Here is a 13,829-nt window from a genome sequence, read left to right as displayed (position 1 = left end):
AACTATACTGTGCATTTACATAGTGGCCATGTTCATCAATGTAAACACAAAAAAGCAACATTAAGATTATAGCAGACACTGTAAAAAGGTCATTCACAGCCACTAGACTTTTCTGACAGGGTATTCGAGTGTCAGAATGTTGTGGGACTGCTATACAGGAGTTATTATTAGGGATTTGTTACGGAAGCAGACGGACAAACAAGGGGAGTAAGTATAAATGATGTTTATTACAACAGTTGAGCATAAATGGATTATTATTGAGAGGTGAATGGAGTTCGGTGGAACTGATGATCCTCTGTGGCAGGTGGGATGACAGATACTGAGGATGACCGAATGCACACACCAGAGGGCTTGCGGGGAAGACAGACTGACGATACACACAACCCTGACAGGACACCGGGAACACTGGACAGACTGGAAGGAAACAGAGTAAAGGTAAGTATAAATGCTGAGATCACAGGGGAGTGAAACCCAGGAGGTGGTTCACTCAGAGTCCGCTTCGTAGGAACGAGACCGGACAATGAGTGAAGTGAGGTGTGTGCTTATATAGTGAGTCTGAGTGATTGGGTGCAGCTGGGCGTGGTTAGAACTCAGGTGAAGGTGCTCGTTGCGTGATACTGGTGGAAGAGCCTGGCCAATCCGTGACAGGATTATAGATCGCGAAATGTAACGGTTTTATTTTAGCTTTTTTTTTTTAAGCATGACGGTAAAACACGAATGCTGAATATATTAAAACATGTGCTTGTTTGTTGTAAAAATTCATAATAATGACAAAAAATGCTAATTTGTGGATCTCCTGACTTCTGGGTGCTGCTATACTGCCGTTGTGGCAGGTGTATTGTGGGAAATTTTCATACCCCTTGGTTTCTAAAAATCTCAATTTGAAGGGCTATCTATCTACCCCTTCTCCTTAGCCCTATACCTTCAAGCTAAAAAGAATTGGCACACCAATAAGGGGAAAGTCTAAGGGGTAGAATTGGGATTGGGCTTAATTATTATTTTTTATTGTTATTTATGTAGGCTACATAATTGTGATGTGCAGAGAGTTGCTGCACTTGCTGTGACTGTTTATCTCAGAAGGGAAATGTTATGTTTTGGTCAGTAGCGGCGTGATGTTTGATGTTATATGTGGGCTGAAGAACAACCATTGTTCAGTTGTTCACATCAGTGTTGTTTCAGATGGTGTTTTTTGTACTTCCTCTGAAACAGCAGCTCCTGTCACTCTCACACACACACACTCCACTGCAGACATGAATGACATTCTCATTCTCACTGGAGTTTTACTTCACGTCTCAGGTAAACTACTATAATTCTTTCTGAATATAATTATTATTATTAAACCGTTATACGGTTTGTTGTTGACTTAAAGTGTTATAATAGTTGTATTTATGACTGTAAATGCTAGATATCCTTCAGTATATGTTTGCTTCAGTATGTAATGTGCAGTTTATGAGCTTTTTTCTACACTCATTCTTGTCTACAGATGGATTTTGGATTTACAATCTGAATATAGAAGTGAAATCTGGATCACCAGGCGTTATTCCATGTCAATATGACAGTAAATATAAAGAAAATCATAAATACTGGTGTCAGGGGTCAGTTTGGAGCTCTTGCAGTATATTAGCATATGCTAATGGAAACAGAACAAAATTTTCCATCACTGATTATCCAGCTCAGAGTATCTTCACAGTGGAATGGCAGAATCTGCAGCCGTCAGACTCTGGATATTACTGGTGTGCTGTGGAGATCGGTGGCTATGGGACCGTAGATGCTGGTTATTATGTGTATCTGACGGTACAATCAGGTAAAGAATGCCTTTAAATTTGCTTCTTTTTCTGACAGATAAATAATGTGTCAATAATGTGATTGTCTTGAGTGTGATAGATGTGTATATTTGTTCACAAAAGAACGGAAAAAGGACAAGAAGTTTAGAATTGCATGTGGCCCCAAGTACTGGTCTAATGTACATTTGTGGAGATATCATATCTGTTCTTGTGTCAGATAATCTCTAATCTGACTCTGATTCCTATTAGCAATCAGTTTCTAGGAGGAGATTGTCAAGTGAATCAGATCAGACACTGCATTAAATAATTCATGTTTAGATTCACTAAATTAAGAGGCCTCTTATACAAATCCTTTGTTTAGTAAATAGATGGTTATCACATGGTTTTAGTTCATTATTAAAAGTAATTTGTTCAGGAGTAAGATAAGTCTGGGGCGGCACAGTGGCTCAGAGGTTAGCACTGGTGCCTCACAGCAAGAAGGTTGCTGGTTTGAGTCCCGGGTCAGTTGGCATTTCTTTGTGGAGTTTGCATGTTTTCCCCGTGTTGGCTTGGGTTTCCTCTGGGTGCTGATCTATACGTGACATAACTTCAACTTCTATATTTACGAGCAGTCTCTCCCCTTTTAAAAATAAGCAATAGTGTTTTGTGTATATTACAGCTCTGCAAGACTTATTATAGCAACCCAGGCTCATTCTGAAAACATAGTCCCGAGGACGTTTCTGGAGACCGCGAAATATGTAGACAGAGGTACGTATGGCTGTATTTTATTTTTTAAGCGAACGCTGCGGGGTGGTATGACGCCGTTCCTTTTAGCGCTTACCGACTGACTGCTTACCTTCATGTGGAGGGCTTTCCCGTCGCATCTAGTTTGTCCGGTTAGCCCGTCCTGTACGCCGGTGGACTTGAGATGCAGAGAGGAGCTGACCATGACGACCGGGTTCGAGACCGGGGAAGAGCAGTTCCAGAAATCAGGTAAGACTAAAACAGAATCCAAGAAATAAAGTGAAGAAGTTCATAACAGGGTGAAAATGTGGTAAAACCCGAAAACGTGGTAAAAAAATCAGACGAGGGCTTTTCTTTTTCTGGACGGCTTTTGTAAATTGTTGGGTGGGTCAATCGAGAAGGGTGATCCTGCACAACTGGAGTGGCAGCACTTTCAGGACCGTACGTTTAGGACCGCATCTTTAGGACCCTAGTTTTTTGTGACATCGCCACCTGCCGGATTAGATCATAGACGCTCTAATAAGATGGACGACATGGATAGCAAGAATAATGTGAGTACCGATTTTCTTTTAGGTTTTATTTTAAACTGTAAAAGAAGGTGTTTATTTAGTACTGTTGATTTATACTGTGATTTATACTGTGCAAAGTCTATGCAAAAATGCCCGATTAGCCCGCACGATTTACCCCAGTTTCAAGGGTCTCGGACAAAAATTGTGGAAAGTTATGTTACGATATGCGACAATTTTTTTTTCCAGAAGAAAATCTAATAATATTGAGTGTGGAGAAGTTTACACAGGTAAAATGAGAGCTGCTAACTATTAATCCATTTTTCCCACGAATTGGGAATACATTTTCTAATTGTATTAAATATTACAACGTTCTCAATTCGTGGCCATGGTTTAATGAAACTGTTGATTTAATGGCGTGTTGACTTAACGGCTAATCATTTTAAAAAGTACGTTGATGTGTGAGATGTTTCAGATTTACCTATATTTTTCTGTAAAAGTGTGAAAACGTCTTCTACTCATTGTTTTATCACATTAGCCAAGTATAAATCAGGCCTTGACCATATAGAGTCTTATTATCATGTATTATGTCTACACATTAATATCTATGTTTATTGTGTAGGCATGTTAATGTCTATCTACCTGGCCAATATGAAGTGATGGCCAATATAATTGAAAACAAACTATAGGAATATTTTCGCTGAGGTTATCTCAAACTGTTGGGTAACACTTTATAAAAACTGCATACTATAAATTATTAAGCATTAACAAATGGTTAACTTATTACTTTATTATTTGTTTAGCATTAAATCTACATTAATAGACATAGTTAAGCAGTTTATAAATACAGTTACAAATGCTAGCTGTATTCTTGAATTAATAGCACCTCTATGATGTGCTTGCTTGTTTTTTTTGTATTTGTTAATTATTTGTTTCATTTCATTATTTTTGTTTCATTACAAAATTAAGTATTATTTAAGCAAATGAATGACAGTGATTAAAACAAAACAATAAAAAATAAAACTTTACAAAATCAAATAAAAAAACAAATCTTTGCAATCTAAAGATAACATTACTGTACAGTTTAAACCACAGCATAACATTAAAAATGTTTTATCATATTGCGAAATAGTGATATTTTGATGTTTTATCAAATTTAATTTTTAAAATGTAATGTTATTCTTACTTAAAAATAACAAAGATTTTTTTTCATTTGATACTGAGCCTTGTCATTTATAAGAGATCTACAAATCATAAATATTCCACACTTTAGATTAGGTCACAAAACTAAGAAGTTGAGCTAATACCAGATTTATTAATTTACAGAGTAACTATTACTCTATGCCTGAAAAATAAGATGTATACATGTTCATTAATCACTAAAGCACCAATTACTCTTAAATAACTGGTATGTAAATAATGCAATACTTCATTATTGAAAAAAGAATTGCATTATAAATAAAGAATACAGCATCTGCAGCTGTATTTAAACTACTTACTAATGTCTGTTATTGTAGATTTAATGCTTAGCAAGTGATGAACTAACTATTTGTTAATTCTTAAGAAATTATTCATAGTATGCAGCTATTTAATTACCAAATACACTAACTATTAGGCTCTCTCTTTTTCAAGATGCATATAACGATCCAACAAGGGAGATCCCTGCCTGAATTGAAGAGATGCTGTATGATACAGTACACATGCTATATGATACAGTACACAGGCTGTACTGATATATTTTGACTGCATTCCTATAGGCTATACTGATATATTTTGACTACGTTCCTATAGGCTGTACTGGTGTATTTTGCCTGTGTTCTTATAGGCTGTACTGGTATATTTTGCCTACGTTCCTATAGACTGTACTGATATTCTCAGCCTGCGTTCTTATCCTTTTCTTTCCTTTTTTTGTAGAAATCTTGGACAACAAATTGATCCTGGAAACTGGACTGAGAAGACTGGGCATGATGTTGCTGTGACTAAACAAATGGCTATTTCAAACAAATATAACTACAAGAGATAGACAGTGGCTTTCATCTGTATCTTTTTTTGTTACTTTTAGGGCTTGCCACGCCAGAGCTGTGGTAATGAATGTGGGGTTTTTATGCTTATGGTGAGGTCTAAGGTTTTTAACTAAGTATAAACAAGCCTTTGTCAACACTGTGAATAAAAGCTTTTCCATCTTTTCTATTGCAGTATACCCTTTGCTCTGTGACCGGTGTGGCAATTGAATTCCAGGAGGTAAGTTTGTTTAAAGCAGCGATGTCCAAACGGTCCTGGAGGTCCGGTGTCCTGCAGATTTTAGCTCCAACTTGCCTCAACACACCTGTAAAGATGTTTCTAGAAAGCCTAGCAAGAGCTTGATTAGCTAGCCCAGGCGTGTTTGATTGTGGTTGGAACTAAAATTTGCATGAAACTGGCCCTCCAGGACTAAGTTTGGACACCCCTGATTTAGAGAAAATGTTAGAAAAAAATTCTCACTTTAAATGTTTGTTTGTATACTCATCATCTTGAAGAAAATGGACACATCATGAATTATAAGACTTCAAAATAGAAGGGTATGGCACCTCTGTAACACTTTTGAAAAATTTCATGTGCTGTTTTCCATTTTATATATATATATATATATATATATATATATATATATAGGATGTTATCATATGTGTTTGCTGGATAATGTATAATAAAGTATAATGACTGTCATCGTCATCTTAAGATAAATAGGAAATATTTGCAATAGTTGTTTCATGCTATATGCAGCTGTAAGGTAATGTAGTGTAGGGAAAAGCTGTGCAGTATTTTAGATTAATCTTGTTATTTTTAATTTAATAAGTTTGCCTTCTGGACCGATGAGGCCAGAAACTTGCTCCAAGGAAAACTTAAGCCAGTGTACAGGGTGCCAAAAAAGTGTGCCATCTCTGAGGAAATCCCACTTCACCTTCAGGCTGTTCCACAACAGAGGAAAAAAGAATTGTGGACTTTATTGTAAAGTTAAAGGGGTCTGAGGAGCATTTGACGGTACTTCACCGATCTTCACATTTATCCATCTTTGTCTTTAGTGTAATACGTTTCTCTAAATAATTGTTTTTATACCATTGTTTGCCCATAGGGTGTACTCAACGGGAAGCCCTCTAAGTGGTTGCGTAAGCAAGCATCTTTCCAGGTGCCTGTCTACATAGACAGTGAGGAAGAGCAAGATATCCCTTTGCTTATCTTAAAGACGTACTGCACATGACACCAACAAAACTGAGGTTTACAGATGAAGTGCAGCTTATCTGTGATGTTCTTTTTCCAGAGGTATGCCAGACCAAATAATGCACTTACAAAATCTACTGTATATAAATTGCATGCTGGGTGTTACTCATTTATCGACCCATGTATAATGATATTTGCTGTTCAGTGGTGGTATATTAGTTCATTTAAATGAATCATTTTTTCATAGGCCATCATACATGCTCTGGGGGTCTTAAGGGGTTTGTCTTTAGATGATGCTGAGCAGGTCTACCTTTCTGGCACAAAATATCATTACAGGTCAGAATATGATTTATTTTGACACAATGCTCAGAGAAACTTTTTGTTACTGATATTTACATTAACCCATCAGTGCTTGTTCTCTATTTCAGTGAAGTAGAATAATTTAGTCGAAAAATTGACAAAAAATCTAGGAAAGAAGGGAGACCATTCAATAGGTGGGTATTGCTCTTATATACCTAAAAATTTGCAGCTGGCAGTTGGGTGTGCTTTTTGGTTCTCCTAACAGTGCATAAGTTTAAACCAGAAATATATATTACAGTTAAACATGGTAAAATATATTTTTTATTACTTATAATAAATATTAATTTAAATTTAATTGCATAACAAATGGTTCAACTTTTTCATTGTTTATTTATTTATATATATATATATATATATATATATATATATATATATATATATATATATATATATATATATATATATATATATATAGATATATATATATATATATATATATATATAGATATATATATATATATAGATATATATATAGATTCTCTCTCCCTCTCTCATTCACAGGAGCTAAAAGAATGCTGCTTTTTGTGCTATTGTGGCTGTTGTGTGTGGATGTTTAAATAAATGTACATTCTTGAATAAATCCTCTGTCATGTCTCTCTACATCCTTTACAAACTGGTTTTAAATTAGTTACTGCATATGCTGATTATATTTTATTTTTAATGTATTTGTCCTGATACTGAGCTAATTAGTTTAATCCAAGGGGATTCATCCATATACAGTATTTTTCAAGAAATGCAAGTCTTTTAAGGCACTCATTTTTTTCATTTGTGTAAAGTTAAGAAACATTTTTAATTTCTTTTTTTATCTGTAAATTCATTTGTTTTAATTTAAAATTGTTAGTCACAACAGATGTTTCACACTTTAACTTCTGGTACGTTTTACATCAAAAAGCACAATTTGAAAAAAAAAAGCTACTAAAAGTCTCCGCTATTTCATCCAATCAGGTAGGTGGCGCTGGGAATCCAGTCCTCCAACTGAAGTTTTCACTATATAATTAAATTCGGTAGGTGGCGTTGTTAAATATGGTCCTAGAAATGCAGTTCACCGTGCCATCCAATCCAGTAGGTGGCGCTGCCGAAAAGAAATGCGGTCCTAGTAATGCAGTTTTACAATGTCATCCAATCCAATAGGTGGCGCTGCCGAAAAGAAATGCGGTCTTAGAAATGCAGTTTTACAATGTCATCCAATCCAGTAGGTGGCGATGTCACAAAAAACTAGGGTCCTAAAGATGTGGTCCTAAACGTACGGTCCTGAAAGTGCAGCCACTCCAGTTGTGCAGGATCATACTATTGGGTCAATCGGTAAAATTGGTTGGGTTCATCTGAGAACGAAAAAGCGCACACAGCGGCCTCTCGCAGATTCGCGAAAACCAAAAACTGCAAAAATACGTACCTCCCAGGACGTATTTCGCGGTCTCCAGAAACGTCCTCGGACTTTTCAGAATGAGCCTGGGTTGCATTATAGACACTGTGTAAAATAGTAAGAATCTATAAACAGTTTCTGCACTTTAAAATAGAGCATTCAGTGAAATTCCTATAGGTCTGATACATTTGTGGTTTTCGACAACTCCTGCCTGTGATCTATTACGTGTGTGTGGGTGTGTTTCAGCTCCTGATGTGTCTGTGATGAACAGCAGTGTATCTGGACATGAAGGTGATGATGTCAGTGTTCAGTGTTTCTACAGTTCAAGATATAAGGCTAAAGCCAAACAGTGGTGCAGAATTAAAGATCTTCATAGCTGCTTCAAAGAGGAGAAGACTGACACATCCCAGAGTTCATCAGTGCAGATCAGTGATGATGGTGAAAGCTCCTTCACTGTGTTGATGACTGGACTGAGACTCTCTGATTCTGGATGGTATTTCTGCTCTGTTGGAGATCTGCAGGTTCCTGTTCAACTCAATGTCACTAAACCTGAACCCAAAGGTAAGATAAAATTACAAGAAGATTCAGCAGTAAAACTGATGGTTTTTGCCCTAAAGTTGAATTTTTGCTCTTTTCACTTTTAGTACTGACAACTATTGCAGGAAGTACTCATGAAACAGAAATGTAAGTTACACATATTTTAATCAAAAACATAAAAAATGTTAACAAGGTGTAAAAGAAAAAAACAAGTTTATATACTGTGATATTATTACTATATGAATTTGCTGCACTTATGTTGTTTATTTGTAATGTAATCACTTAATGAAGTCACTCTAATGTGTGTTTGTGAGTGATTTATTAAATCAGGATAATCAATCATCTATTTATTTCTATACAAATGTTTTCCCCCAACACAAATTGAACTGTGACTAAATATAGATATCATTTGTCATTGATTTGCAGGAACACAACACAACCATCTGCCAACACAGCTCTTATAAATATGCAGACAATAAACAGTAAGCAGCAGCTGTCTATAAATGAACATTTCTGTTATGTTTTGCTGTACATGATAATTGTCTTTAATAAATAATTGTCAATGATATGAGTTTTATTTAGACTTTTTATATATTAGACTTATAATGTCTTCAGTGGTTTTTGGGGAAAACTGGATAATATTAGAATATAATAGAAACCCAAAAATTGTATATATATATATATATATATATATATATATATATATATATATATACATACATACATACATACATACATACATACATACACACAATTTCTTTAATGAAAAGAAGACCATAATAATTTTTTCTATCAATTTCTGCTATTCGCAGCAGCTCTGACTACTTATTCAAGACCTGAAGCACACGTGTAAGTGTGAATATTATTACTCAAACATTTAGAATAATGACTGATACTAAACTGTTTCTTATTTACTATAGTAATGTTATTTTTAGTTCCAGAGACTCAGAGACTAACACTGGAAAAGACAACAAGGATGAACTAAAGTATTTAAGACATCTGATTGTGCATTTGCTTTAAATCTCTTAATTAAATACAAAGGTTCAAAGAATAATAAGTTCTAGTTGTCTATGATGTTAACAAACATATCTCTCCATCACCACAGGTATAATGTGATTCTCCTCATGTATATTGCAGTGACACTTATGCTTTTACTGCTTGTTGCTCTTTTTACCATAGTAATCACCAGGATGAGAAAAAATGCAGGTCAGCTCATTTTTTAATTGATGATTTTAATATAATGTATGAGGAGAAATAGACTGTAAGTAACATTTTTCAGAGGTGAAAATTTGTCAAATACACCATTTAGGCAAGGCAAGTTTATTTATCTAGCACATTTCATACACAATGATAATTCAAAATGCTTTACGTAAACAGAAATAAAAGAAATGGGTATAAGAAATTTTAAAAAAGTGCAAAAAATAAGAATTAATAAAAGCAGTCCAATGATCCTTGACCATTTAGTGATTTATAGACCAGTAATAATACTTTAAAATCTATTCTGAACATTACTGGGAGCCAGTGTAAAGACCTGAGGACAGGTGTGATGTGCTCTGATTTTCTGCTTCTGGTCAGAATCTTGAGTTCTGGATGAGCTGCGACTGTCTGGCTGTCTTTTTGGGAAGGCAAGTTAGGAGGCCGTTACAGTAATCCACTCTGCTGCTGATAAAAGCATGAACAAGTTTCTTTAAGTCTTCACTGGAAACAAAGCATTTAATTTGTGCAATGTTTTTGAGATGATAGTATGCTGATTTACTAACTGCTTTGACATGACTATTGAAACTCAGATCTGACTCCAGAGTCACACCAAGATTCTTGACCTAATTTTTTGTCATGTGTCATGATACAAGCACACTTGACTACAAAATAATGTGACTGACCAATCCAACACAGGCTCACTCTGAAAACTATATAGGTTTCCGGAGACCGTGAATTATGTAGTCAGAGGTACGCATGGCTGCATTTAATTTTTTAAACGAACGCTATTGGGCGGTATGACGCCGTTCCTTGTCGCACTTACCAGCTCACCGCTTACCTCTGTGTAGACAACTTTCCTGCTGCAACCAGTTTGTCCATTTAGCTTATCATGTACATCGGCAGACTTTAGACGCAGAGAGGAGTTGACCACGACGTCGGGGTTCGAGTCCGGTGTAGAACGGTTCCAGAAAGCAGATAAGACAAAAACAGTAGCCAAAAAATTAAATAAACAAGTAAATAACAGGGTGAGAATGTGGTAAAATCTGAAAAAGTGGTTAAATCAAACAAGGGCTTTTCTTTTTCTGGATTGCTTTTGAAAATTTTTGGTTGGGATTAGGAAAGCGGGTGGACGGGTCAATCGATAAAATTGGTTGGCTTTAGAGAAGGAGGAGGCTGGGTCAGTTGATTGGTTGGTCAGTAAGTCAGTCAAACAGTCAGTCAACATCGGCCCCTAGTGGGTTTACGCGAGAACAGAAGGCGCAAGATATGAATAAGCGTACACAGTGGCCTCAGGTGGATTTGCGAAAACAAAAACTGCAAAAATATGTCCCTCCTTGGACTTATTTAGATATACCTCCAGAAACCTATATAGAAGTACGTATTCAGAATGAGCCTGGGTTGGACCAATCAGAGTTAAGGTTCCAAAAAATTACAATTGTCTGTTTTCCCAAAACAATCTTTCAGTCAAATGTTTTAAAAAGAACTTTGTGTGTGTGTGCGTGCGTGTGTGTGTGTGTGTGTGTGTGTGTGCGTGTGTGCGTGTGAAGAACATTTTAAAATTTCAAACTTTTCAACTTTTTACACCACAAAGAGCTTTTTTTTTAAATTGAGAATTAATTTTCAGCTCTCATTCTGACAGAAAGGGGTCAAATTAACAGCACCATGAATACTGTAAGTGTTTAACAATATACAGTAATTGACATACTGATGCTGATACGTTCTGTGGAATAGAATGTAATTGTGTGACATTAGTTCAGCACCTAAATCTGTGTTTGGTATAGATACCCTCTGAAAACCAAATGACATCTATCAGTCCTGCAGAAGCTGATGTAAGTCCTCATCCTTCATTCTGTGTCTTTATAACTCTCAGAAGACACTGAGATGCTGAATTCAGATCAGTGATGGTCAGTTGTGTTTGTTCACAGTCCTCTGCTGATGACACTTCAGTGCTTTACAGTCCTGTCTCCTTCACTAAGAAAGTAAGTGTCTCTGAGATTTCACCACTAGCATCTTTTGTAAAAGTGATGTGTTTGTCAGCAGTTTTGACTGGAATTATCCATCTCCCCGACTCAAAAAGTACATTTGACTTGTACATTTGACTTTTGTAGCGCTGAAAAAAATGGGACAGAAATGATGTGTTTTGCAATCAAATAGTGTTGTGCAGACACCTCATCTCACCTGATAATGTTTTTCACAGCATTTATCATCAGAAGATCCAGAAGCTTATGTGATCTACAGCGTTGTGGCAAAAAAGTAAAAAACTGTGAGTACATATTATACAAACATGCACAAAAAACGATTGATTCTTCAGCAGTTCTTTGTGGTAGTTCTACAAATTCAACACTGTAAAAATATCTGCAGATTTTAACCGACTAAAAGTTAGAAAAAGTGACTTTAACGAACATTTTTAATAATTTAAAGTGATATATTGTCTGGGTTGGTGTTGTATATTATGCTACAAAAACCTTGTATTAAACTGCCAGCGCGTTTTCTGTTATTTCACAGACTTTTTTTTCTATTTATTATTTCTTAAGCATTATATTACTAATATTATAATACTAAAATGTCAATAAAAGTCACTTTGTTAAACTGTAGAGTTAAACTTTCAACATCAAAAGTCGACAGAGCAGAGATCAACACTCACATAATATAAATCACAACATAATAAAACAGACAACATTTGTGAACCCCCCCAAAAATAATTCTTTAATAATTAATAGTTGTTGTTTTTTTTACAGTGTAGCACCATCTTTAGATAAATAGGTGCTATGTAACACCTTAACTGGTTCCCCTATAATTACGAGCCCATTATTTTAAAATTAATCATGCACAACTAAAGAACTAATTGTTTATATAAAAGCAGTTATAAAAATGAAAGGCAAGTACTGTAATTCAGTAATAAGTCATCATAAATCTATCTCAGTTTTGCGTACTTGTAGTGTTCAGTGCTTAAGGATTAATGCATGCAGATGATACATGTAAATGCTTCAATGTTTTTGCTTTACCTTATGAAATCCATTTGTTTCTGTTTCTATTTCAGGTATAACGCAGAATTAATTCATCACTAAATTTAGGATGATGGCGACACATCAGCATTTTAGAAGAAGATGAAATCGTCTGTAATATTTCTTCTCATCCCTAGTAATAAATCAAAATTACCCTAATGACATTTTGCCAGTTTAGTTTTGCAAAAAAAAATAAATAAATAAAAATGATAACCACAAACCAGGCAAGGTTTTGATGCTACATTAATCACAGATTTTGTAACGATAGGCCTATAAATATCAATTAAAAATGCTTGTTTGCTTGTTTGACAAACACAAACATTGGGTTAAAAATGTCATTTTAAAATGTAATCTGGCCTGAGGGATGATTCGAACAAGTTAAACTGAATCAGTCATTTTGAGTGAATCATTTGAATCATTTAATGATTTGATTATTAAAGTCTTGTAATGAGCAAGTGGTTTTACTGTCATATTTTTGTAGGTCTTTAATGCATGACAGGAATCAAGCTATGAAAAACCATTCCAAACACAGAATAAAATAAAATAAAAGGTTTTTTGTGATTTTTTTTTATCTCAGAATTGCGTGACACAACTCCTCAGAATTGTGAGATGTAAACTAGAAATAGCTAAATTTGGGTCAGAGTTGTGCTATAAAGTCAGAATTCTGAGAAATAAAGTCACAATTGCATGATATAAACTCGGCGAGATTTAAAAGCCATTAATCTGAGATTGAAAAAAGTCAGAATTGCGAATTATAAAGTAGTTTCCTGTTATAGAGACTGCCTCATATAGCAACTGCTGTGTTGCATCATCTATCAAGTTAAAGAAGTCTGCAGCAGAAACAAAGCAAACCACATGAGGGCGCCATTGCGCCATTCAGCAACCCTCTGCTGGGATGGTGCGATACACTACTACTGCATGCAGCCAGCTAACCACACATAGGCATTGAGTGAAGCTTCTTCTGTCAGCAGGGACTCATCCATTAAACTGGGGACCACCGCTGATCTGCTGACTGGTCTAGTGGTCAAGATTATTTTGCTTGTTTAAAGGAAAAACTCACTCAATTTTGACATTATTTCTGAAAATAAGACAATATTTTTGCTTGTCTAGAAAATAATCCTTGATTTAGGAATTTTTCAGCAGAATTGGTGCAGTCTCA

At 35.4% G+C, this 13,829-nt stretch overlaps 1 protein-coding gene and 2 long non-coding RNA genes across 3 annotated transcripts; all 3 read left to right on the top strand.

The window, feature by feature from the left end:
• Positions 1-1,233: 1,233 nt before the first annotated feature.
• Positions 1,234-13,052, top strand: LOC130213679 (polymeric immunoglobulin receptor-like). Its single transcript, XM_056445435.1, has 12 exons — positions 1,234-1,296; positions 1,484-1,804; positions 8,178-8,492; positions 8,576-8,615; positions 8,895-8,950; positions 9,281-9,317; positions 9,404-9,674; positions 11,290-11,336; positions 11,447-11,494; positions 11,591-11,644; positions 11,863-11,928; positions 12,706-13,052. Exons 1-7 carry the CDS (start codon positions 1,251-1,253, stop codon positions 9,486-9,488), a joined length of 900 nt encoding a protein of 299 aa, XP_056301410.1. The 5' UTR covers positions 1,234-1,250; the 3' UTR covers positions 9,489-9,674; positions 11,290-11,336; positions 11,447-11,494; positions 11,591-11,644; positions 11,863-11,928; positions 12,706-13,052.
• On the top strand, positions 4,945-5,580 carry LOC130213689 (uncharacterized). The gene is made up of 3 exons (XR_008835491.1): positions 4,945-5,126; positions 5,210-5,254; positions 5,530-5,580. It is a non-coding gene; the product is annotated as an uncharacterized LOC130213689 (long non-coding RNA).
• On the top strand, positions 5,955-6,810 carry LOC130213695 (uncharacterized). Its single transcript, XR_008835492.1, has 4 exons — positions 5,955-6,031; positions 6,123-6,310; positions 6,456-6,544; positions 6,637-6,810. It is a non-coding gene; the product is annotated as an uncharacterized LOC130213695 (long non-coding RNA).
• Positions 13,053-13,829: the final 777 nt, after the last annotated feature.

The sequence above is a fragment of the Danio aesculapii genome, chromosome 2 (genome assembly GCF_903798145.1).
Source record: "Danio aesculapii chromosome 2, fDanAes4.1, whole genome shotgun sequence".
NCBI classification, from domain to species: domain Eukaryota; kingdom Metazoa; phylum Chordata; class Actinopteri; order Cypriniformes; family Danionidae; genus Danio; species Danio aesculapii.
The sequence above is the reverse complement of the archived record's forward strand: the minus strand, read 5'-3'. Positions and strand labels throughout refer to the sequence as shown.